General features: G+C 44.6%; 1 protein-coding gene and 1 long non-coding RNA gene across 2 annotated transcripts; both read right to left on the bottom strand.

The window, feature by feature from the left end:
* Positions 1 to 1,441: 1,441 nt before the first annotated feature.
* BHLHE40 (basic helix-loop-helix family member e40) lies at positions 1,442 to 7,486 on the bottom strand. The gene is made up of 5 exons (XM_020968467.2): positions 7,085 to 7,486; positions 6,714 to 6,783; positions 6,306 to 6,413; positions 5,196 to 5,319; positions 1,442 to 3,871 (listed from the first exon to the last, which is right to left on the bottom strand). The coding sequence occupies exons 1-5, from the start codon at positions 7,162 to 7,164 to the stop codon at positions 3,039 to 3,041; spliced, it is 1,215 nt and encodes a 404-aa protein (XP_020824126.1). The 5' UTR covers positions 7,165 to 7,486; the 3' UTR covers positions 1,442 to 3,038.
* Positions 7,218 to 8,692, bottom strand: LOC144456750 (uncharacterized). Its single transcript, XR_013485816.1, has 2 exons — positions 8,370 to 8,692; positions 7,218 to 7,507 (listed from the first exon to the last, which is right to left on the bottom strand). It is a non-coding gene; the product is annotated as an uncharacterized LOC144456750 (long non-coding RNA).
* Between the last annotated feature and the right edge of the window lie 15,431 nt (positions 8,693 to 24,123).

The following is a 24,123-nucleotide window of genomic DNA, read 5'->3' as shown; positions in this document are numbered from 1 at the left end:
GCTGCATGTAATCTTAAAGAGCTATCCTGCACACTTGCTAGCCTGGTAAATAATGATGTAAACAATTCCTGCCTTAGGTGTTTAGCATGCTGAGGCAAGCTATTAAACCAATTCTGTTTACCCTGGGGAAACTGTCATCTGCAAGGCAGAATGCAGTGTCCCTTAAGGCTCTCCTAGAATCAAAATCTCTGCACAGCTGGAGACTTTCTGAAATCATCTCTAACCCAACCCCCTAATTTTGCAGGTGAGGCAAAAACCAGAGCCAGGGAACATGAGTGACCTGGCCAGGGTCACAAGGTAGCTGGATCAGGATGGGTCTACTGACTCCCACTTCCTCCAAGCTCTTTCCCCAGACTTGTAACCAAACCTCTCAGATTCCTCCATGAATATTTTAAGTAGGAGAATAATGACATTCAGAATGTTTCCTTCCAGGTTTTATCGAGGGGAAGCTTCCCTACTCTTGCTGCTTTATCTGGAGGCTGTGGAGGTGACATTTGAAGACAACAGCCATTTAGAGCCTGTGTCTGGCAGGTGGCTTTTTTTTTTTTGCCTGGATTTCGATTCCCTGAGGTCATTTGCACTGCATGGGAGGTGAAGCTTCTGTCTGGCAGACTCCGTTACAGGCTGGAGTGTGTGGAGTGGCCCAGCGATGGGAGTTCAATCTTAGCAAACATTTAGAACCTATTCTACTGGATCAACCTCAGCCAGAGATACTGAAGGTTAAAAGAAAGATAGACAGCCTCTGGTTGAAAACCCATAAAGCCAACAGCTCCAACTTCATGCTGTGCCCAGGAGTTACCCTGCCTACTCTTCAACATACTCGTCTTGGGTCATTTTTCTTTAAAGCGTCTATGACTAAGGAACACTGATACTCATTCACACACCAACACACCCAATCTCAGGAAGTTCAGGAAGGATGTAACATAATCAGGAAAGGTTTCCTCCAGCAGCTTTTTTGTTGGATATGGTCAATCCATTAGCCCCTGCTCTATTAGAAAGTTAGCATGGGCCTCATCTCCAACATCAATTAAAACATTTCAGAATCATTGTTGATGAAGCCCCTACTATCAAGGGTCTCACCCTGTTCAACACTTCTCTGACATTCTGCTAAGTGACTCCACACTCTCATTTCCTATGGGGCTTTAACTCATGCTGAAAAAGAAAATAAAATAAAACTTTTCTTGGCACCAAGAGAGAGACTATGAAACACCAGCTATAGTCAGTTTAAATTAAAAAAAAAAAGGAAACCAAATATTTACCTATCAAGTTGACTAAGCTCTTTCTGACTTAACACTATGCATGTGAAAAGTGAATTTTACTCTGAGACAGTTAACCATTTGTGACCTAAAAAGAAAGGAAAATGTCAGTTACATATGACGTCTGGCACACAACAGCTCTCACCAGAATCAGCTCAATATTTTAAAAACACAGGAGACCAACCTTATATTCCACAGGAAAAGGATTATTTTTATTAAGTATTTTAAAACGACTACTTAACATTTACTCATAGATAAAAATATTTACAATTTTACACCTTCAAGGAGGTTCCAAAATATAAACACTGTACCTCTCTCTAGAGAAAATTATTCTTCTCTCTGAAAACAGAAATACATTCATGTTTCTCACTTGTTTTGATCAAGTAATTATACAAATAAACATCTGAAACATTTGACTTTTTAATATATTTATATATAATATATAACAATTTTACAAATAAAGGCAATAACTTTATATTCCAAAAGAAGTTAAAACACAGTCAGGCATAGTGCATTCAATAGCTGATGCAGTCGTAGACAGACAATTCAGAAAACAATTACTCTGGACACAATTTTTTTGAAAACTAAGGAGATATGCTTTTTTTCTTCTTTTTTTTGCAGTTAAGACAGTTGCTGTAAGCCATCACACAGGGGCACTATCACTGCAGAAACAATCTGGTCTAGGGTGGTCAGGTAGTTGAGGGGCTAAGACCAATTAGCAGGAGTTTCAACAAAAAAAAAACTATGTTCAAATTTGCTCTTTTAAGGTAGCAATTCATGCCCTGGCACGGTGGGTTCTAACTCACTCTTGTAATTTAAGGAGCTCTTTTAATTTGGGGCTCTCTGCTCTCCTGTACCTCGGACACTCATGCAGCAGTTGCAAGAGGGGAGGAGAATCGGGTGCCAAATCCATCTCCTGGGATACTCCTCACTCATTCTTTGGCGGTTCAGGCTGTCCAACTGGGCAAATTTTAGCTCCTTAATCAGATAATTACCATATAAAGCTTAAGCAGCAACTATGCTCTCTCTGCTCATCCAAGGCCAAGGTGTGGAGAGAAAGCCATCTAAAGTCTCCCAGAAACACTCCAGGACAATGCCAGTGGGGGTACTTTACAGCTTCTGGATGGAGATCAACAACACCAGTGCTCAGACTGACTGCCCTTTGTGTGTGAGTCACACGGAAAATACTGGGGATGGGTGGGGTGGAATCCGTCCGTCTCAAGCTGTGGGCCTGGTGGGGAGCTGTGCTTTCTCAAGTCCTCACATGAAAGTACCATATTCCAGTTCACCAAAGAACAAAACCAAAATATCCTCCCCCTGTAGCCCTCTCCCCAAATTTAAATCTGGATAACTGAATAAATAGAAGTCACAGTTTTGAATAATTCAGTCGACTTTGTTTTCAATAGCTATTTTCTAGATGGGTAAAATCTGGGAGGTTTTATTCAAACAAAATGATGCCAAATAACCCAAACCCTACATATGTTAAACCTAGGTCCATCCTTCATGTTTTCCCTAAGCTTTCTGACTGCTGGAGCCAAACGTGGCTTCCATGTCCTATACTTACGCACACTCACTCATACACATACACACGCGCGTGCGCATGTGCACGCTCATGCACACACACGCACACACACACACACACACACACACACACACCCAAGCCTAATCTCCACACCTCCGTTTTTATCTGGATATACAAACTCAGTCTCATTAGACTTTTTTTTAAGGGGCAAAATAAAAGAGGGCAGAGTTACAACTAGGTTTAGTCTTTGGTTTCCAAGTTTAAAGGCGAATCTGCTTCAGAGCCTGGAGCAGAGCTGAGGAGTCGATGGAGGAATGGGATGGCAATGGAGACGGGAGTCTTTGGGGCATCAGCAAAGGAGGAGGGATCTTCTCTGGGTTCATGAAGCCAGTGAGAGCTGTAGCTGAAGCAGGGAGCCCAGGGTATAAGACTGGGACAGAGGTGGGATACCAGCACTTCTCCAACATGGGCAGATAGGCTGTTGCTGATGGTGGGATCAAATAAAAAGGCAGGCAGAAGGGAGGCTGGTGAGGGTGAGGGCCCAGAAAGGAAGACCCCATCAGATCGCTGCTATAATGGCTTTCCCTGTCAGAAATATCAAGTCTGGTCTTTTTTGCAGGTGGATCTTCTGACTCTTGCTTGATGGTGCTTACTCTTTCTCCCAGGGGATATTTGCGTTCATTATCATTTTTAAAATACTGCTGGTCGGCTTTAGAGTCACTTTTCTCCAACTCCCCTCCATAACCACTGTCAGTGTCTGTATCACTTCCACTCTGCTCACCACTAGAATGGGCAAAAGTCCTTTGGATGACTGGGACACAATTTTTCCCGTGCCCTTCAATGCCTTTGGTCAGGGAGCTGGGCTTCTCTTTGAAGTCCATCATTTTGGGGGTGGGATCACTGGGCTTGTGGACAGTTCCACCCTGCAGGACCTCAGAGACCATTCGGTTGAGGTGACTGACTAGTTGCGAAGACTTCAGATCCCGACTACTTTCATGCTTTGCCAGGTACTGCAGTACCTCCCTGGCACACATTTGGAAACCAGAGCAGAACATCTCCTGGCCAGCATCAAGGTTTCTTGAGGATAGCTCACCTGGGGGAAACACAAAACAGAAGAAATTTTAGAAGGGTGCCTAACCTAGATCCATCCACCAAAAAGGAAGCAACTCAACTAATTAATAGAAGGGAACTCCCTAATATAAGGGGATAAGCCATGTAGTACAGTGGAAAGAATGCTGGGTCTTGAGTCAGACGACCTCAGTTTGAATCCTAGCTTGTACCTTTGTGACCTTGGACAAGTCATTGGGAAATTTCCTTATCTGCAAAGTGTGGGAGTTGGATTAAATGACTGCCCAGGCTTCTCCAGTTCTAACTATAAGCTCCTAGGAATATTAGTTTCCCCGTGGACAGTGATTGTTCAGCTTTTCATGAAATAACAGGTTGGACATAACCCCAAGAAAACTTATTTGCCAATGGTTTGTCCCATAGCAAACAAAAATACTTCTCTTTATTTGTAAATGTTGCATCTTGGAGCAACTGTCCTAAATCTTTACACTGTTCACACATATCCCCTTCCCAGTAAATAATAAAATATTCATATCCATAATTCAAACATGAAAAAACTGAAGGTAAAATTGTTGTGATCTGTTCTAAATCCCATGGTTGACACTTTCAGGGTCATCATTAGATGAGCTCTAAAAATGACTATGGGAGAATGAGATTATAATAGAGGAAGGGAAAGATGTAAAAACTGGCTTATAAACCTAAATATTATTACTTGGAAGGCACGAGGCTGGAAGAGCCTTTCCAACTGCTCTCTGGAAATCAATGAAAACGGATGACTATACTTGGGTGTTCTGATCAGATTTCCCAACTCCATCAACATGCCTAGCGGTTATTCAAGGAACAGCACAAATGAATAGAAAATTGTTCTTGTACCACTGCCAGGCGGAGGCTTATGCCACACACAGTGATAAGAGAATGAATAAATCAAGGATGAATGTATGCCAGCAGTCTCTTCTCAAGTGATCCAGGGAACTGTGACTTGAAATTGTGAAGACCCCCCCCCACCAAAAAAAAAGTGACTAATATTTTCAAAATGATAGGGACAAGAAGCCAAGTAAGGGGTAAAAAGGTCATAAATTCCAGTGTGTACTAGGTAGTTACTTTAGTATTAAAAAAATTCCTAGAACCCTAAGATGGGTAACACAAAAAGGGGCACATATTGCCCCATTATTCTGTATTCTTAGGTACTAGATTCTTAGATGAAAACTTGTCCTTTTAGGAAAGATAAAATGGAAGGGCCCACACCAATGTGTGCAAGTAATTTGTCGCAGAGATGTTCTTACAACAGATGTTGAAACTAAATCTCTCCTTGTGCTAAAACTGTTCCGAGCCAAGAAGGCTTGAGTCCTCACCGGCTTGTAAGCCACTCTGAAGAGCCATAATCTTCTGCTGTTGCTGTTCAATCAGGTTGCTGAGTGCTTTCACATGCTTCAAGGTAAGCTCAAGAACCACAGCCTTCTCCAAGTGACCCAACGTCTGGAAAAAAACAAAAAGCAAATGGTGTGAGCCCACTACTGTGCAGACAGCTTAGCAATGCAAATGACTCCGGGATGGGAGGGGCCGAAAGACTGTCCTTTCCCTTCCCATGTTCCTTTTGGTTAGGTTGGCATTTCTGAATGTTTCTTCAGAAATGTACAGCCATAACTAAAAGATAAAAAAGGAGGTGACAGCTATGCTTGGAGGTATTTTGGGAGCAGTGACATGCCTCAAGAGAAAGCATTTGACAGATATGTTTCTTCAGCCCCGGCTGGTACCCTGACCTTAACTCAGGGGAATCCAGAGATAACGTTTCTCTGCAGTGGTGTCAAACCAGGGAGGGAGTTCTAACAGAAGGCAAGCCAAAACGGCTTTCCCCAGGAGATTTCCTTCCCTTTAAAAAACTTCCTGGTTTAAAACAAAACAAAACAAAACAAAAAAACAACCAAAAACCCAATACTGGTTCCTTCCCTTCTCTCCCTGCCTCCCGAAATGCTGTAAAACCTTGGAGTGCTACAGGCTTCAGTTCCAAACCGACAAAAGAATCTAAATCATGGGAAATTCATAGAAAATACTGAAGAAGGCATCTCTCCCACCTTGTGGGTGCCTTAGGGTAAATTGGGGAGCAATGGATCAGCAAGTAAAGTCAGGGAACTCTGGAAAACACCAAATTTCTAATAACCCTAGAGGAAAAAAAGCCTCAATCTGCTGTAAAAGCCTTTCACAAAGCCCAGTGTGGAGTCTCCTTCATTTCCACCCTTTCGGAGGCGCCCTTTACCAATCCCTCGCCTCTATTGGAAGGGGACGCTACCATACCAGGTAGGATGCGGACTGAGGGGACCAAGGGCCGACAACCTGCTCCAGGGGGCCGCTTCGGAGCTGCAGTACCGAGCGGTACCTGAAGACGGCGGGGAAACCTGCGCACCAGCCGCCCGCCCTCCCTCCTCGGCGAGCAGAGTTTGGAGAGAGTCCAGGTTTTCACTTACAGTAAGTTTGAGATGTTCGGGTAAGAGGTCTTTCAGTTGGGCGATGCACTCATTAATCCGATCACGTCTTTTCTTCTCGATCAGTCGGTGCGGCAATTTATAGGTCTCCTGAAAGGCAAAGGAGGCGGTGGGCGACCTGGGCGAGAGGACAGCCAGGGGATTCCCAAGAACGAAGTCTTGCTCTAAGAGCACCTGGGAACTGGCGGGGAGACCCAGTAGAACCCCGGAAATATGGTCCTGGGCTAACCCGGTCCTGAATCCCCTTGCTGTCTGCTCTTCCCTCTTCCTCCTACCTCAGCCGGGACAACACTTTTCATTGAAACTCTTAACGGTGGCTCACGGGGAGGATTCTGAGAGGGGCGCGTGGTGGGGGAGGGGGGATGGTGGCGGCGGAAGGGATGTTCTTACCTTGTTATCCTCGCTCCTCTTTAATCCCCTTCTCGGTTTGTACACTTGGTACATGTGGGCAAAATCCATCCTGGAAGGAAAGCAAACAGAATGCAGAATGAACAAGGGAAAGAGGGGGAAACCCAGGCATCGTTCATTCCCTTGGGCAACAGCTCAGGATGCGCCGGAGCTAAGCCACAGTGGAGAGGACGGAGAGGAGGTCAAGTCTGGGGCGACTTAGGGTAAGGGGCATTGAACTGACTTAAAGAGCATCTGGGGAAGAGGCTGCCTGGGGACACTGGGATCCCCGGGCCATCCCGTCTGGTCCACACCCCGCACTCCCCGGAGGAGCGCGGCTTGCAACGGGGCGCCGTGCCTCCGAACTTCCTTACCCTGCCATGTCGCTGGGGTCCAGTCCCGGCACTTTGCCTATGGAGGCGGGGGGCGGCTGGGCGCTGGTGATCCTTTCCATGGCAGGGCGATGGCGCGGAAAACTTAATGCCCTGCTTGTCTGGGACTCGTAGATCGGGCGGCCGTGGGATCTGCCCCCCTCACTTGAGTCGCAGAAGCCCCTAAGAAGTCTCTTTATTTCTTTCCCCCGGCTGCTGGAAGTCCCCTGCGCTTAACCCGATGGAGCCCTAGACGGGAGGATGCGCCGGGTTGCGGCTGGAGGTGGGAAGGGAGGGATGCTCGCGACTCAGCTCGCAGCGTGCAGGAGTCCCCTCTTTGCCTCTGCCTCTCGGGTCTGTCTGCCCGCACAGACTGTCTTTCTGTTCTCCCAGCGACGTCTGGACCGTGCAAGCCAAGTGAATGAGCTGGTGGGGAGGGAGGGACAGAGGGAGGGAAGGAGAAGTTGGGGGGAGGGGGGAGGCTGGTTGGTGGTGGAGGGGAGGGGAGGGGGGACTCAGCAGAGGAGTAATTGGGAGGCTTCAGGCTGGGTTAAATGTGAGCGAGTGGGTGGATTGGAGCTACGTGTTCCACCCTGTGACTCCAGGCACGTCTGGTTGCTGCCGGGGAGGGAAGGAGCGACCTGCCCCCGCCCCCCGCTCCCCTCCCCCTGCACCTCCCTCCCCGCCACCTTCCCCTCCTCTCCATCACATGAGGCTCACGTGTTGGACAACGCTTGGGCTGCTGAAAGGGAGCCCTCCCCCGACACACACACACATCCTTCTTTCCTCGCCCCCAGGCTGATCGCGCCCCCCCAACACCCCCCCCCGCGTCCTGGTGTCTGCGGCGGCTGCTTTTCCCGGGGGGGTCCGGGTCCCAGCCCCCCGGGAGAGGGGGCGTCCTAGCAGGCAGGAGGAGGGAGGGGGTTGTTCTGGCATTGGCCCTGTGGGCGAACCTGCCCTAGGGAAATGAATAAGTTCCAGTCTCGGGGGGGGGGTGCGGGGAATGGCCAGATCCGCCCGCCTGTGTCTGACTCAAGCTGGGAGAGGAATATCCCCTTTCTCCTAGCCAGCCCGCTTCCTCCCCCGCCCCTGCTCTCACCCCCCAGCCCCCTCTTGGAGGAACCGGGCCGGGAGGGGGGGGAGTGCCACCCAGCCTCCCAGCCCCAGGGGCTTTAGTTTCTTTCCGTCCTGTCTTCCCCCACCCCGAGTCCAGGAATTGCCCGGCGTGGGGAGGGGCCGAGGGGAGGGGCGGATGTCACCCCACTGGAACAGCTCAGCCGGGACTCACATCACGGAACGGGCAGCGCTCCAGCCTCAAGGGCAGCCGAGGCCGCAGCCGCCGAGCACGCCGGCTGCACCTGATGGCCGAGTGCGTCCCTCTCCGCCACTGCGCCCGGAGCCCGGGGGCGCGCCCCAAGCGCCGCCGGGCAGCGTGCCCCCAGCCGCATTGCCCCCTCGTCCTACGTTCATGCCCGGCTGCCCGCGCTGGGCTGCGGGTGGACTGGGGGAGGAGGGGAGTCCGCTTGCCGGCCCGCTCGCCAGCCTGCCATCCCCCATTCCGTGCAGCCGAAGTTACACAACCGCGGCTGCTCCCAGCAGGAGCGAGGGGCGTGAACCTTCACGTGGCCGGCTGGGAAAGCCAGCTAGCCCCCCCCCCCCCCCCCCCATCCTCCCGGGACGGGAGCCTCTCCGCAGCTTCCTGGTGGCCAGTCCAGGGCTCTGGGCCGAGTCCCCGGCAGATCCCGACGGTGACTTGGCAGGGGCACTCTGTTCCTGCCAAGTTCCCTTGGGCTGCCATGCACCTCGGCTGGCCCTCACCTGGCACGAGGCCCTCCCGGTGCTAGGACACCGGAGCCAGGAAAGAAAAATAAAAGGGCCGATATCCAGGGTCGCTAGACCCAAGCCATTGAGGAACAAGAACACCGAGTCCGGTCTATGTATGCCATGAGAATGGGGCGGACGGTCCCCCGCCTGACCTGCTACCTATAGCAGGCCCCCAGGACTGTCCTGGGGAAGATTCCTGGCTGGCTGCCCCCAAAAGGCAAGAGAGAGGAAAGCTGCACGGGGTTTGCCTAAGTCCTAAAAGGGAGAAAAAGCAACAGCAATGTGGGCTCTGACTTGCAGTTTGGAGGGATTCCTGGGGCTTTGGCTTTGGAGGGGCTTAGCCCTTTTGCTCTAAATGGCCCTTCCCCCATGCTGGGGCAGACAAAGTCTTTAATGTCCTCATCCCTACCTCAAAGGATTTAGTTTGTGGAAAAGTCCAAAATTTCCATACCTTTTGCTCAGATGAGAGGAAACCCAAATCAAGTTTATTCCTTCTTAGCAGCTCTGATTAAAAGAAAAAAAGTGTGTTGGGAGGGAAGGTGGAGGCTAGTGAAGAAACGGAATTTGGGAGATTTCAGGGACCTGTGGCCCGATTGGATAGGTGGTTGAAAGATGACTGTACATTTCTTTATTGATCCTTAGGTCAAACCCATAGGTGCAGGGTAGCCAGATTTAGGAGGGGACCTGTCTGACTGAGGATGATCTTAGGTGTCGCTTAGGTCCCTTCCAGTTCTAAATCTTATAATCCTATAAAAAGCTTGGAAAGCAAGGAAAATGAGGTCAGTGCTTGTGATACATAGACCTTCTCCGTTTGGGTTCAGTCCTAAGGCTAGCCCTAGTTCTATAGGTACCAAAGAAGTTTGGAGCACAGGCTTGGCCTTACTTTGGGAAGAACAGCTGGCATAGTAATTAGAAGACTGGACCTAGAGTCAGGGAGAACCGGGGTTCAATCCTGCCCCTTATAATTTAGTGGTAGGACTACATGAGCTTCACCTCTGTTTCCTCATGTGTCAAATGGGGATAATCCGTTTAGTATCTGCCTCACTCGAATGAGATCATGTATGTCAAGGGCTTTGTAAACTTCAAAATGCAGCTGTTCAAATTATTATAATAATTATTGTTTCTGAGGTTTCTCCCAGATATTGCTGTGGTGCCTGGACGTTGCCCTGATAGCCTGAGGATTGGATGCACACATTGACGACATAAGAGGGAATGAATTTCCTTCACTTTGCTTTGGAGAACTCCAACTTCCTGTTTATGTTTCGCAAGTGTCAAATTCATTAGCAAGTGTGAGAAATGCCTGGTTTAAAAAAAAAAAGTTTGTTCTCTGGTTTGTTGTCTCAGTTTGGGAAGGATAGTTATTCCTCCTAGAACAAGGTAGCCTCCTCCGTGACTCAGTTGCTTTCTCAAGTGAATTATTCTAGAGCTTCCTTCCTGAAGGAAAAACCTGTTGCCCTGATTGTGTTAATCTTCTTAAATATGCTTAGTTCCTGTGGAAGAGTTCAATAAGGAGTAGAAGAATTGTCATTTTGTTACAATTCTGGGATTCGTCTACCCCAGTATTCTGTCTTCAAGAGATAGTTTGAAGGGTTGTAGGGGAAGAAGGGTTAGGGTGTAGGATTATCTTCCTTTACAATTTTGTAGTAATTATCAACAGGAATTTATTAAAGGACTGCTATATGCCAGATGCTGTGCTAAATTCTGGGCGTACAAAGACAGAAAGGATCCTGTGCCCACAGAGAGCTTACCTTCTGTTGATATGAGGCACATTTAATAAGTAAATAAGTGACTTAGACATGTATTGCCTCTAACAATGCAAAAATAAAGCCAGATTTTCACCTTCCCTCAATAATATTTCCTGCTGGCTTTATCATTCCTAAAACTAGGCTCGCCTGTTGAGACAGTGTGGTGCCACATGATGGCAGCCACTGATGGAAAGACTTAATGTATAAATCCCTATTTCTGACACTCTGGGTGACCATGAGCAAATTAATACACTTCTCTGAGCCTTAGTTTCATCATTAGTAAAATAATAATAACACCCATTGTATTGTGAAGCTAAGAAAAATCACATGTACAAAGTACTGCAAACTTTCAAGCATTATACAAATGTCAGTTATTATTTTTCATATGTTCAGCCTTAACACCTTTGGGGTCAATGAGTTCCATACATTTACTACCTCATATACACAATGCTGCTGCTTTTTATTTGTTGCAACCTTTAAGGATTGTCCTCTAGTTCCACTATAGCAGGATTTGATGAAAAAGTCCATGCTAACCTTGTCTGTATCCTAGTATGATTTTATCCATTTTAATCAGAGCTGTAACTAATAATTTTGACTCCAAGGGCAAGCACAGTAAAATGTGCCCAACTCAGCAGTTGAGGTGGGGAGGGGGGGAATTGAAGAGGCAGAGCAGCAATACCTGTGGGAAGACCTTGGACTCTGGGAAACTACTCCATTCGGGAGAAATAGAGACCCTAGGACACTAAGAAATGATCCTTGCTAGGTGCTAAGCTCAAATGTTCCTACAATGCAATCAAATCTAGTTCTTATTAGAATAGAGGGGAGGAAGTCCAGAAAATTACTGCAGTAAAGTGAGTATGTTGGATGCAAAAAATCAAATATAGCTCTAAAGAAAGGTAACTTGATGAGGGGCAACTCCAAATCTATCAGACATCTTAGGTTGTCTTTGTCAGTGGTTTAAATTTTTCTTGAGAAGGGCAATTGCTTCTCTGTGATAGGAGAGTTAGGGGGTTCTAATGGACTTTGGCTTGATCACACCCCATCTGGAGAAGGGAGAATGTTGATATCTTTAAGAACATCCAGAAGAAAAAAATGTGAATGGTGAAAGGTTTCAAGTCCATGCTATGTGAGGCTTGGTTGAAGGAGCTAGGAATGTTGAACCTGGAGAAAAGTTGCCCATCCCAGCTTAAGGCCTATGATCTTATTATTTTAAGACTGAAGGGTGAAAGAGGGGGTGCGGAGGGGACATGAAAGCTGTCTTCAAGTATTTGAAGGGGTATCTTATGGAAGAGGGATAAATTTGTTCTGAAGGTAATACAGGGTTGGGATTTGTTAAGACATGAGTCTCCACAGGAGAAGGGGCAAAGGATTTCATCAGCCTGGTGATGGGTTTTTCTGGAAAATGGTTTGAATTAATCAAGTCTGGATTCATTTTTACTTGTAGAATGGAAGACTTTCACATCTTTACATACTGAAATCCATCCCTTCCTTTGAGGCCCACCCTAGTTGGAGGCACATGTTGTCACCCTGTTCTGTGAGACGCCGTCCTTGTAACCCCTCAACTAGGGGAGACTTCTGTGTACCAAGCACATAGTAAGTGCTTAATAAATGCTTGTTTTCCTCTTTGCTTCCTCCCTGATTTCTCATTTTTAAAAAATAATTTATTTTTATTTTTCAATATTTACTTCCATAAAATTTTGAGTTTTAAATTTTCTCACCCTCCCTCTCATCCCTGCTCCGAAAGACAGTGTGCAATCTGATGTAGGCTCTACTTATACATTCGTGTTAAGCATATTTTCATATTAGTCATGATGTAAAGAAGAATTAGAACTAATGGGAGGAACCATGAGAAAGATGAAACAAAACAAAAGGTGAGCAAATAGTGTGCTTCTATCTGCATTCAGACTCCATAGTTCTTTCTCTGGATATGGATAGCGTTTTCCATCATGGGACTTTTGGAGTTGTCTTAGATCCTTGCATTGCTGAGAAGAGCTAAGTCTATCAAAGTCAGTGATCATGTAATGTGGCTGTTACAGTGTTCTCCTGGTTCTGCTCATTTCACTCAGCGTTAGTTCATATAATTAGTTCCAGGTTTTTCTGCTCATCATTTCTTGTAGCACAGTAGTATTCCATTATATTCATATACCACAACTTGTTCAGCCATTCCCCAATTGATGGGCAGCCTTTCAATTTCCAACTCTTGGCCACCCCAAAAAGAGCTGCTATAAATAGTTTTGTACGCGTGGGTCCTTTTCCGCATTTATGATCTCTTTGGGATATTGCCCTAGAAGTGCTATTGCTGGGTCAAAGAGTATGCACAATTTTATAGCCTTTGGGCGTAGTTCCATATTGCTCTCCAGAATGGTTGGATCAGTTCACAACTCTACCAACAATGCATTAATGTTCCAGTTTTCCCACATCTTCTCCAACATTTATCATTTTCCTATTTTGTCATGTTAGCCAATCTGATAGATGTGATGTGGTACCTCAGAGTTGTTTTGATTTGCATTTCTCTAACCAATAGTGATTTAGAGCATTTTTTCATATGACTGTAGATAGCTTTGATTTCTTCCTCTGAAAACTGCCTGTTCATATCCTTTGACCATTTATCAGTTGGGGAATGATTTGTATTCTTATAAATTCGACCCAGTTCTCTGTATATTTTAGAAATCAGGCCCTTATCATAGACATTGGTTGCAAAAATTGTTTCCTAGCTTTCTGCTTCCCTTCTAATCTTGGTTGCATTGGCTTTGTTTGTGCAAAAACTTTTCAATTTAATGTAATCAAAGTCGTCCATTTTACATTTCATGATGTTCTCTATTTCTTGTTTGGTCATAAATTTTTCCCTTCTCCACAGATTGGATACATAATTCCTTGCTCTCCTTCTTTGCTTTTAGTATCAGTCTTTATATCTAAATCATGTACCCATTTTGACTTTATCTTGGTATAGGGTATAAGATATTGGCATATGCCTAGTTCCTGCCATACTATTTTCCAGTTTTCCCAGCAATTTTTGTTAAATGGTGAGTTCTTATCCCAGAAGTTGGAGTCTTTGGATTTATCAAATAGTAGTTTACTATAGTCATTGACTTGTGTCTTGCATATTTAACCTATTCATTTTTTCAGTAACTGAAATTAGGCAAGAAAATGGTAGGTCAGTCATATGGAAGATAAGAGATTAAACATATTTTGCTTAGCTTCAAAGGGCAGAACCTGGAGCAATGGCTGGAAGTTAATGGTCCACAGATTCCAACTCAACAGAGGTGAAAATTCAGTAACAGTCACTTCTTCCCAAAATGGAATAGCCAAGGGGAAGAAGGATAAAGTGGGAATCTGAGAATTCCCTACCAACAGAGATCTGAAGCATCCAGCAAAGTAGATGGAAGGATGGATTTGGACTCAAGAAGATCTGAGTTCACCTCTTGCTTCAATCATTTAGTAGCTTTGTGACCCTGGCCAAGTCACTTAAGATCAAGCCTTAGTTTTTCTTATTTGTAAAATAGACTTGATAATAGCACTTCACAGACTTGTTGTGAGAATCAAATAAGGTAGGGCTGTAAAGTGCTACATAAATGATATTATTATTATTGTTGTTAACATCTTCAAGAAGAGACCAGATGACCAGTTTTTAGAGATGTTGGATGCATGGTCCATGATCTAGATAGATAGGGGGAATCTGATCTGTAGGAAAAAAAAAAAAGCAACACACTGATTCAGTAGACAGTGATGTTCAAATTCTACCGTAGCCATTTTGTAGCTGTGCAATCTTGGTCAAATCACTTTTTCATTTCCTCATCTTGAAAATGAGAATACTATTACACAGGGTTATTTTGAGGGTCAAAGAAAGAAATCTATGTAAGGGTTTTTCAAAAGTGCTATATAGTACAGAGAAGGTATTTTCTTGCTTGATCTCTGAGCTCCCTTTCAGTCTAGGATTGCAATGAATAGCTAAGAATAATTTGTTACCAGCATATCATTTATATGTAAAGAAAACTTCTAATCTTTAGCTCTTCTTGGCTCTTTCCCTCCTTGCTCATTTATATTATCAATTGACTAAATGAACTTTTCCCCCTCAAGTAACTATAGATTTTAGCTAATTAGTCAGTCAATAAACATTTATTAAGCACCTACTCTGTACCAGGTACTGTTGTGAAGCCCTGATTGGATAAGTAGGGCCCCTGGAATTAACAGGGCATTGATAAAGGAGGGCAGGGCTGACTATAGAAGATGTTGGAGGAGAGGCATTAAGTTGAGAACCAGTATTTCCATAGCATAAATATGCGTGTTGCAAGAAAAATTGAATCACTCAGATATGGGAATAGGTGGCAGAGCCCGATTTTTTCCTGCAACCTTTTTTGAAAGGGGAACCCAGGATTGAAGAGTAACTTGTTTTGTATGCAAATAGGGGGAACCTATTTTTTCCCGGGGGGGGGGGGACACGGGGAGAACCAGATGTAATTTCTTAATTTTTTTTTAATTTTGTTTTTTGTTTTTAGGCAATTGGGGTTAAGTGACTTGCCCAGGGTCACAGAGCTAGGAAGTGTCAAGTGTTTGGTCTGAGGCTGGATTTGAACTCAGGTCCTTCTGACTTCAGGGCTGGTGTGCTATCCACTGCTCCACCTAGCTGTCCCAGATGTAATTTCTTAATAAAGAAACAGTTTAGGGTGAACTTTTAGCATGAACTGTGGCATGAATTTTTTTTATCTCTTCTCAAATGAGTAGAAGCAAAGTATGAGATGATCATTACCCGGCTCTTCCCCTAGAATAGTAGAGGCAATGTGGTATAGTGTGGTCTTCCTTCTCCTCCTCCTCCTTGATAGAGTGCTAGATTTGGTTTGTAGGGTGCATTCAGGGAAGAATGGCACCTCTGGTGTGAAGGCTGCTGAGCCCTTATCAGGGCTGCTTTCCATCTTTGGTGTCCTCCTGATCCACCTAACTCTCACCTGTGGCTCCAAGAAGCTGTAACATGCACAGCAGCCACACCCTGGTAAATTGTTTGGGCAGATGGGCTACACCAGGTTGAGGGTAACTGAGGGGTCTTAAGCCCGTTGGTAAGTTAGGAGGGTGTCTACCCCAAACATGGAATGGGCAGATGAGAACAGTTTGTTCCAGCAGCCATGAAGGCAAATGAAGCAGGGGCTGTGGAGTGCTTAGGGCTTGGTTAGACATCGAAGACACCAAGATCTTCCACTGCACCTCAAGCCATCATGAGCTCACATTGGTCTGATCAGCCACAATTGGACGCACTACAATTTGACTCTAATATAGTAATGCCATTTGGGTCCTCCTCTTTGAGAATGAAGGACAATAGATTTGGAATCAAAAGCAGGGTTTCTTTCTTTCTTTCTTCTTTCTTCTTTCTTTCTTTCTTTCTTTCTTTCTTTCTTTCTTTCTTTCTTTCAGTGTGACTAATGAGGACATTTGTTTTGCCTGTCTATACATATTTGTCATAAGTTTTATTTTTCTTGCCTTCTCAAGGGAGGGGCAGTGTGTGAATTTGGAACTAAAAACAGAATAAAATTGATTTTTTTTTTTAAAGAAAAAGGTCAAAGTCAGGGGTAGAGACCCTGCAGCCTCGAGGCCACGTGTGGCCCTGTAGGTCCTTAATTGTGGCCCTTTGACGAATCCAAACTCCACAGAACAAATCTCCATAATAAAAGGATTTGTTCTGTAAAACTTGGACCCAGTCAAAAGGCCACACCCAAGGACCTAGAAGGCCACGTGTGGCCTGGAGGCAGCAGGTTCTTCATCCATGGTCTAGTTTCAACTCCGCCTTCCGAAGAGTTTTAGCTATGTGACCTTGGGGAGGTCACAGTCTTTCTATGCCTCAAATAATTAATCTCTACAGCTAATAACTAAAATAGATATAGTTAATATATAATATATAAATATAAACAAATATAACTAATATAAATATAATTATGCATAACTATAATAAAAATAACTAATGCCTGTAAGGAGGCAGCTGGCGGTACAGTGGTTATTCTTTCTCCTCTTCCCTAAGACTTCAACTAAGTTACAGATGGATTGCATGGGAGGGGAGAGAAGTTTCTACATCTAAGAAATCTTGGCTCCTTGCCTGGTGACCCTCCCCCCACCCCGGAAAAATGTCTAACAGATTTCAGGAATTTTTTGTAGTTTATTTAAAAAAAAAAACACATAGAGAAAACTATTGTACCCGGAGAATCTGTGGAATGTGAGAGAGCAGTTCTACTTTCCTGGGTCATTTTAAGGTAACAGGTGATTTAACATATGCAAATGACCTTTCAGATTTAGGATGTGTCCTGGGAGATTTTTGAATTAAGTTGTGTAAATTGGAATACTAATTCATTTGTTTAATGATCATACAGTACAGTCCCAATGATGAATTTGTTTACACAAGACACCTATACTCCTGGGCTCCCAAACCTCTAATGACTCCCAGTTGTGTTTAGCATAATGCCTGCATAGTCGGTGCTTAATAAATGTTTATTGACTGACTGTGTCTTTTAGGATCAAATATAAACTGTTCTGTTTGACATTTAAAACCCTTTACTCTATGACTACAGCTTCCCTTTCCAGACTTACTCCATAATTCCTTCTTCCTGACCTTCCATCCTCAACACACACACACACACCCACCCCCATATGGCCCACCACTGGCTGTTCCTCATATGCTGCATTTTATCTCCCATTGTTGTATCTTTGCATAAGCTGGTGTTCATGTCTGGATCGCACTCCTCCCTCCCTTTTGTCTCTTGGAATCTCTATCTTCTTTCCAAGTAGCGGCTTGGGAGCCTTTCCTACATGAGAACTTTCCTGAACCTCCACAATGATAATGCCTCTCCCCCAAATTCACTCGGTTTTATTCTCTGTTTTGCATTTCTTCACCAGGACTTCACAGGCCTGTGTGTGAATGTGTGAGTCTCATTCCCCCCACTCCCACCCCCTCAATCAAAAAAATTCATACTTCTATTTAAATCCCTCAACAACCATTTATTAAGCACCTATTATGTGTCAGGCACTGTGCCGGCTGCTGAGATCCACAGACAAAAATGAAACAGTCCCTGACCGCAGGGAGCTCATGTGATACAATTTCTATTTCTCTTCTAGAATGTAAGACCCATGAGGGCAAGTTTCCTGTCCCGTATACTTAGGAAATGCTTGTTCCTTGATCAGTTAACTACATAATACCGATACATCTGATCAACTTTAAAAAAAAATTAGTCTGTTCATTTAAAAAAATCAGACCAGTCATTTGACGGACAACTCAGTGAGGAGGTCTAGATGGTAAGAACTGTGTGTATATCACTTAGGTCACTCCAGACCATGACCAAAGTGTCTCTTAAAAAATAAAAACGAGAATATCTGTTAAGAGTAATGAAGCAAGATTAGGTGGAATAATTTAATAAGGCTCCCTATCTCCATATTCACACTTAAGAAAGGGAAATCTCTGCCTCCTCAGTAATCAATAACTGCCAGTTCCTGATCATGTTCAGTTGATTATCTACAGTTGTGCTTTCAGTTTCATGAACCTTTAGTGGCTACTTGCTTTGTGAGTACCTGGGTCCATTGAAGTATACTATGGCTTTTGACGTTTCGGCTCTTTATGCTCAGAGATGGGAATGGGGACCAAATTTAATCTCATTCAGGTAGAGAGTAGTGGAATGAGGAAACTCCCTCTGGCAATGATGGTTGGGACCTTCTCTGCTAGTTGCCTGAAGCTCTGAAAGGTTGGGTGATTTTCCCAGTCATCTAGCTCGTCTGTGTCACAAACAGGACTTGAACCTTGGTCTTCATGGATTCCTAGCCATGGATTACCAGCATGGAATGAGTCAAATGCCAGAACTAATAATAAGATCAGGGTGAGGAAAGGAGAAGTGATTCTTAGGCTGAGCTCCGTAGTCTGGCTTCCATGAATCCTAAGAATATGACCTCGCTGCTCCTTCACCATCTTTATGCCACGCCTCCTCACCTGTGACCAGCTATCCAGCTAGCCTTCATGCTGGGCACGGAGTACCTGAGTGGGTCGAGTTCTCCCTAACTAGCCCAACTCAGCCTCATCACCCTGCCTGCTGCTTTTGTTGCTTGTGGTCATGTAAAGGGAGGGACCTTGGCCAAATGGCTAGAGGACTGGCCGTGGATTCACAGCCTCTGATATAGACTGCTGTGTGACCGCAGAGAAGTCATCCAGCTCCTCAGAGCTTCAGGTAATTCTCTACGACTGTAAGTAAGAGGCAGCTAGATGGTGCAGTGGACAGAGCACCAGGCTTAGAGCCAGGAAGACCAGGGTTTAAATCCTGCCTCAGACGTTTAGTAGCTGCTTGACTTTGGGCAAAAGTCACTTACCTTCTGTTTGCTTCAGTTTTTTTTTCATCTCTAAAATGGGGATAATAATAGCCTTTACCTCCCAGGGTTGTGAGGGTCCAAAGAGTTAATAATTACAAAGGGCTTAGCAAAGTACATGGCACATAGTGGCTGTTGTCCTGTATTCTCAGAGAGGATCAAGATGACATCACTATGTTTGAGTCAAGTTACAGTGGGTCCGACTGTGGCTGATCAGACTGACACGAGCTCGGAAGGCTGTGCCACGAGTGGGGCACGAATAGTCCATGTGGACATTGGAGGTATGTTCTCTAAATTTGCACATCTCACTTTTCTTTTGAGCTCATAGAGCACAGCACCTTCATTGATGAGGGCAAGCCATGCTGGGCAGTCCTGTGCCAGTCCCATGTCATGCAGTCAATTCTGAGGTTCTTAAGAGAGACCTTGAGAGTGTACTTGTATTAATTCTGACTGCCATGTGAATGCTTGCCTTGTGTGAGTGGCACATAGTATACACTATATGAACATTAGTTATTGTTGCTTATTTGTTTCAGTCCTGTCTGACTCTCCGTGACCCCATTTGCAGTTTTCTTGGCACAGATCCTGGAGTTGTTTGCCATTTCCTTCTCCAGTTCATTTTACAGATGAGGAAACTGAGGGAACTAGGGTCTCATAGCTAGTAAGTGTCTGAGGCCAGATTTGAACTCAGGAAGATGAGTCTTCCTGACTCCAGGCCTGGCACTCTCTCCACTGTGCCACTGAGATGATGATGACGATGATGATGGTGATCTGCATGGGTAGAAGCGCTTTCCCCACTGGGGATTCCTCGCACAAAATCACAGAATTTTAGAACCAGAGAGGACTCAGGAGCCATCTAGTTAAACCCATATAGAAAAGGAGTCCTCCCTGTAACACCTGTGCAATGCATCTTCATTATGACACCTATAAAATGACGTGTGTGGACAAAGATAAGCCCATCTTCTCATAAAATCGTGTACGTTCACTACACTAAATGTGTATGTTTGATATCAGATTTTGCGCTGGAAGGGATATCAGAGGGAATCTAGTCCAACCATCTCATTGTACAGTTGAGAAAACTGAAGCCCAGAGAGTTAAGTGGATGGATAGTTAAATGACAGAGACAGGACCTGAACCCACTTCCTCTGACTCTAAAGCCAATATTTGTATTCTGTCCCCTGCCTCCCAATCAGTAGAATGTAAACTCTGTGAGGGCAGGGGCTGCTATCTCTGGCATGGTATAGTGCACATAGTAGGCACTTAATGCTAGGGAGACAAAGGCACACAGTAGGGGATTAGTAAATGTTGGTTGATTGATTAATACAAATTCATTTACTTTACATTACATTATAAGATTTGTCTTTCAGCTGAGTACAGGGGACTTTGTGATGCTCAAGGCCATTAACCTAATAGCATCCTTGAAGGATAAAAAATATTTTCCTTCAATTCTTTGCTAATGTCCTCAGCACCATCAAGCACTTAACAACAGGATAGTGGCCCTGTGACTCCTAGCCAGCTGCTCTAGGCCCTGTACCCTGCTCCAGTCAACAGTAGGCAAATGACCACTATAAATGTGGCAGTACAAAATGTACAAAGACACCAAAAACCAACAGCTTTTTGATTGCCAGGGAGTGTTGGAACTATGTGTGAGGTTTGGAGAGTGAGGCTCAGTGACCTTTCTAGCAGGGGTCCTTGGCCTATCTCCTGATCCCTTTCAGATCACTGAACTATGGGTAATATTCAATAGATCACTGGATATTAAGCACTATTGGAAATGTTTAGTCATCAAGGTGAAAAGATGCTCTGCTGTTTAAATGGAGCTGACTTGGCCAAATGCAAAGGAGTGAATGAGAACGAATATTTGAAAGTTTATGAGCAGTGAGATGTAAGGGGATATTTTCTTCTGGAGACCCAGGTGTCAATTCTGTTCACAGTAAGGAGGTGAATGAAGTAGACCTTGGGAAATCCTGGAAGCTTCCCTTCAACTTTCCAGACCAGGCGTTTGAACAGTATGAAGAAGGCTTCCTTAAAGTTATAGGGAGGCCTGAATCATCGGCCATACGCTGTGTAGTTAGTCAATACATTTGGGAAACCATTGGAATGTTGCTTTAATCACCTTTCCATTACGTCACAGACTGGGCCATGGTATGAAATTATTCAGATATGGGTGGATTGTCGTCACATTCAGTGTTGGATTAATATGAAACTTTGTTGCTTGATGTTTTAGTTCGCCTTCTAAATTGGTGAGAGTACATTTCCTTTTTGACTGGATGTGTGATTTCATCTGTTCGGAGAACTCCCAATTAGGAGCTTCCTCTACCAGTACAGATGGGCACCTTCTCTGTTGCCTGGCATATGGAGAGGTAAAGTGATTTGCTAGGGTCACATAGCCATGACCACATATGACCCCATACACTAATCTAATTATTTATCCATCTGTCTGACTGACCAATTGTCTATCTCTCTATCTCTGTCCATCCATCCAAATGTCTATCATCTAATTAACTACCCCTTTGGCTGTCTAGCCATCTTTCTGTCTATCTAAATGTCTGTCATCTATCTTCGTTTTTCTATCTCTTTCTATTTCCCTGTCCATTTGTCCATCCATCTAAAGTCTGTCTGTCCATCTTTCTGTCTGTATCATCTATCTGTTCATCCCTTTGTCTGTCTGTCTGCCTGTCATCTGTCTATCTTTTTGTCTGTCTGTCTTTCTGTTTCTCTGTTCATCTGTCTATCTAGCTAGCTAGCTATCATTTATCTCTAGTAGACCAGAGTCAAAGTGACACCCTATTGTAGATCACTTAAGACAAGGGTATCTGAGTCAATCAGAGCCTTAGTCAGATATAACCAGGGCTTTGCTTTCAGTGCCAGAATTTAGGGATATTGACAGCACTTGCATTCCATCTGCAGTCTATGAATGGATGATTGGATGGATGGATGGATGGATGGATGGATGAATGTATGTGTGAAAAAACATCACACTATGTGCAGAGCTCTTTGTTCAGTGCTACAGATGCGAGACAACACATGCTGAGACCAGAAAGCTACCTGGATACCAACTGGAGCCCTAGGGGAATAGATTGACTCACCCTTTCTAGTAGCAAAGCTGTGTTGGTTTGACCTTGGTCTCAGAATTGGAAGGTGGGGAGGTTAGGGGAGGCAGTAGGAAGATGAGGACAGGCAGAGTTGCAGGGCAGATGGAGAGAAGGTAGGTTGCACAGTGGATAAAGCAGTGGACCTAGAATCAGGAAGACCTGAGTTCAAATTTGGCCTTAGAAGTTGCTAGCTGTAGAGAGGCCAGTCACTTAACTCTGTTTGCCTCAGCTTCCTCATCTGTAAAATCAGCTAGAGAAGGAAATGGCAGCATTTTTTTCAAGTATTTTTTTTTCAGCATTTTTTCCAAGAAAACATGAGATGGGGTCACAAAAAACCAGACGTGACTGCAAAATGACTCTACAACAACAGTCAAAGGGGTAAAGTGAAGCAGAGCTGGAGTGAGCTAGAGGAGTTGAAGGGGTTAAGACCTCTAGGACATAACCTCTGGGCTGTGTGTGTCTGTGTGCCTGTGAAAGCAACGCAAATGGCTGGGGTATCAAGCCAACCAGTTCTTTTTCACAGTTTAAAAAACTTTTTTCCAGGTCGTTTCATATGGCTCCAACTTCTGATGATTTCTATTCAAACTCTTCAGGTTACTCCATGTAATTAGGATGAATTTGCCTTCTATCTATTTTTATAAATGAAAATTATGGGTAAACATCTGTCATGGTAGTGTTGAATCCAGCCATATTCACGATGCTTGAACAAATTTAGTTTCAGGACACTTTCTGGCTAGGGAACTAAGATGCTGATTCAGCAGCGAACACATTGGGACACTTGAACTCCCCAAATGGATTATAACCCACATATCTTTTTCTGCACTTGTAACTTCTTTTCCATATTGGTTACCAGAAGTTTCTCTTAGTTCCTTACATTTTTGTATTTTCTGAAGAGCTTTTATCTAGATCAGTGATTCTTAACTGAAGTCCATGAAGTTGGGTGTGTTTTGTTCTTTGGTATACAGGATATCCCAAAGGCTTCTGGCTATTATTATTAACAATAAAAATAGCCAACATTTATGTAGTTCTTAATATGTGCCAGTTACTGTGTTAAGAGCTTCACAATGATTCTCTCACTTAATCCTCACAACATTCCTGGGAGGTAGGTGCTATCATTATCCCCATTTTACAGATGAGGAAACCAAGGCAAGCAGAGGTTAAATGACTTGCCCAGGGTCACACAGCTAGTAAATAGGTGAGACTAGATTTGAACTCAGGCCTTCTTGGCTCTAGGCCCAGCAGTGCTCTGTCCACTGTACCGCCTCGCTGCCTTAGTAGAGAGCTTGCTGGATGTTGGGGAGAGAGTAAGGAGATCTTTCCCCCTTCACCATCGTCGTGGGCCAGTCTTCCCTCCCTAAACTGAACTGTTCTGCAGGTCGAAATGGCTATTTTACAGTTCTCCTTGCATGGCTCCATTCTGATGTCTCCATAAAGATCACAGAGTCACAGATGTAGAACTGGAAAGATCCTTAGAGGTCACCTAGTCCAATCCCTTCGTCTTACAGACAAGAAAACTGAGGCCCAGAAAAGTTAAATAACTTGACCTAGGTCATACAGATATTTTCCCCTCCTAATCAGCAACATCCTCTGACTTAAAACCCATCGTTCTTTGCACGGGCACCATTTACCTTCTCTCATGGACAATAATGAAACAGAATGAACACATGCTGTACTTAGGTTGCAGGGAATTTTGCTTTACTGATTGGGCCTTTTATTCTAGAATCTCAGGGGGTAGGGAACCTGTGGCCTGAGTCCACATGTGGCCCTTTGACTGGATCCAAACCTCACCGAACGAGGACCTAGAGGGCCATATGTGGCCTTGAGGCTGCAGGTTCCCCACGCCTGGTCTAGATTCTTTAGCTCCACCCAGTTTTAATCTTTAGATGTAAAACTACATATAAGAACTTTGGATGACAGAGTCATGAGAAGAATGCGGAATTAGAAGGAAACAGAGATCCCTGGATTGTTAGAGCTAGAAGGATCCTTAGAGGTCATTTACTGTAGCCCTCCTCCTTGTGCAGATGGGGAAACTGAGGACCACAGAGGTTAAGGAAAC

Source organism: Phascolarctos cinereus, unplaced genomic scaffold (genome assembly GCF_003287225.1).
Source record: "Phascolarctos cinereus isolate Bilbo 61053 unplaced genomic scaffold, phaCin_HiC Scaffold_4;HRSCAF=312, whole genome shotgun sequence".
In the NCBI taxonomy this organism is placed as follows: Eukaryota; Metazoa; Chordata; class Mammalia; order Diprotodontia; family Phascolarctidae; genus Phascolarctos; species Phascolarctos cinereus.
Note: the sequence above shows the minus strand (reverse complement) of the source record. Positions and strands in the feature narration are given on the sequence as shown.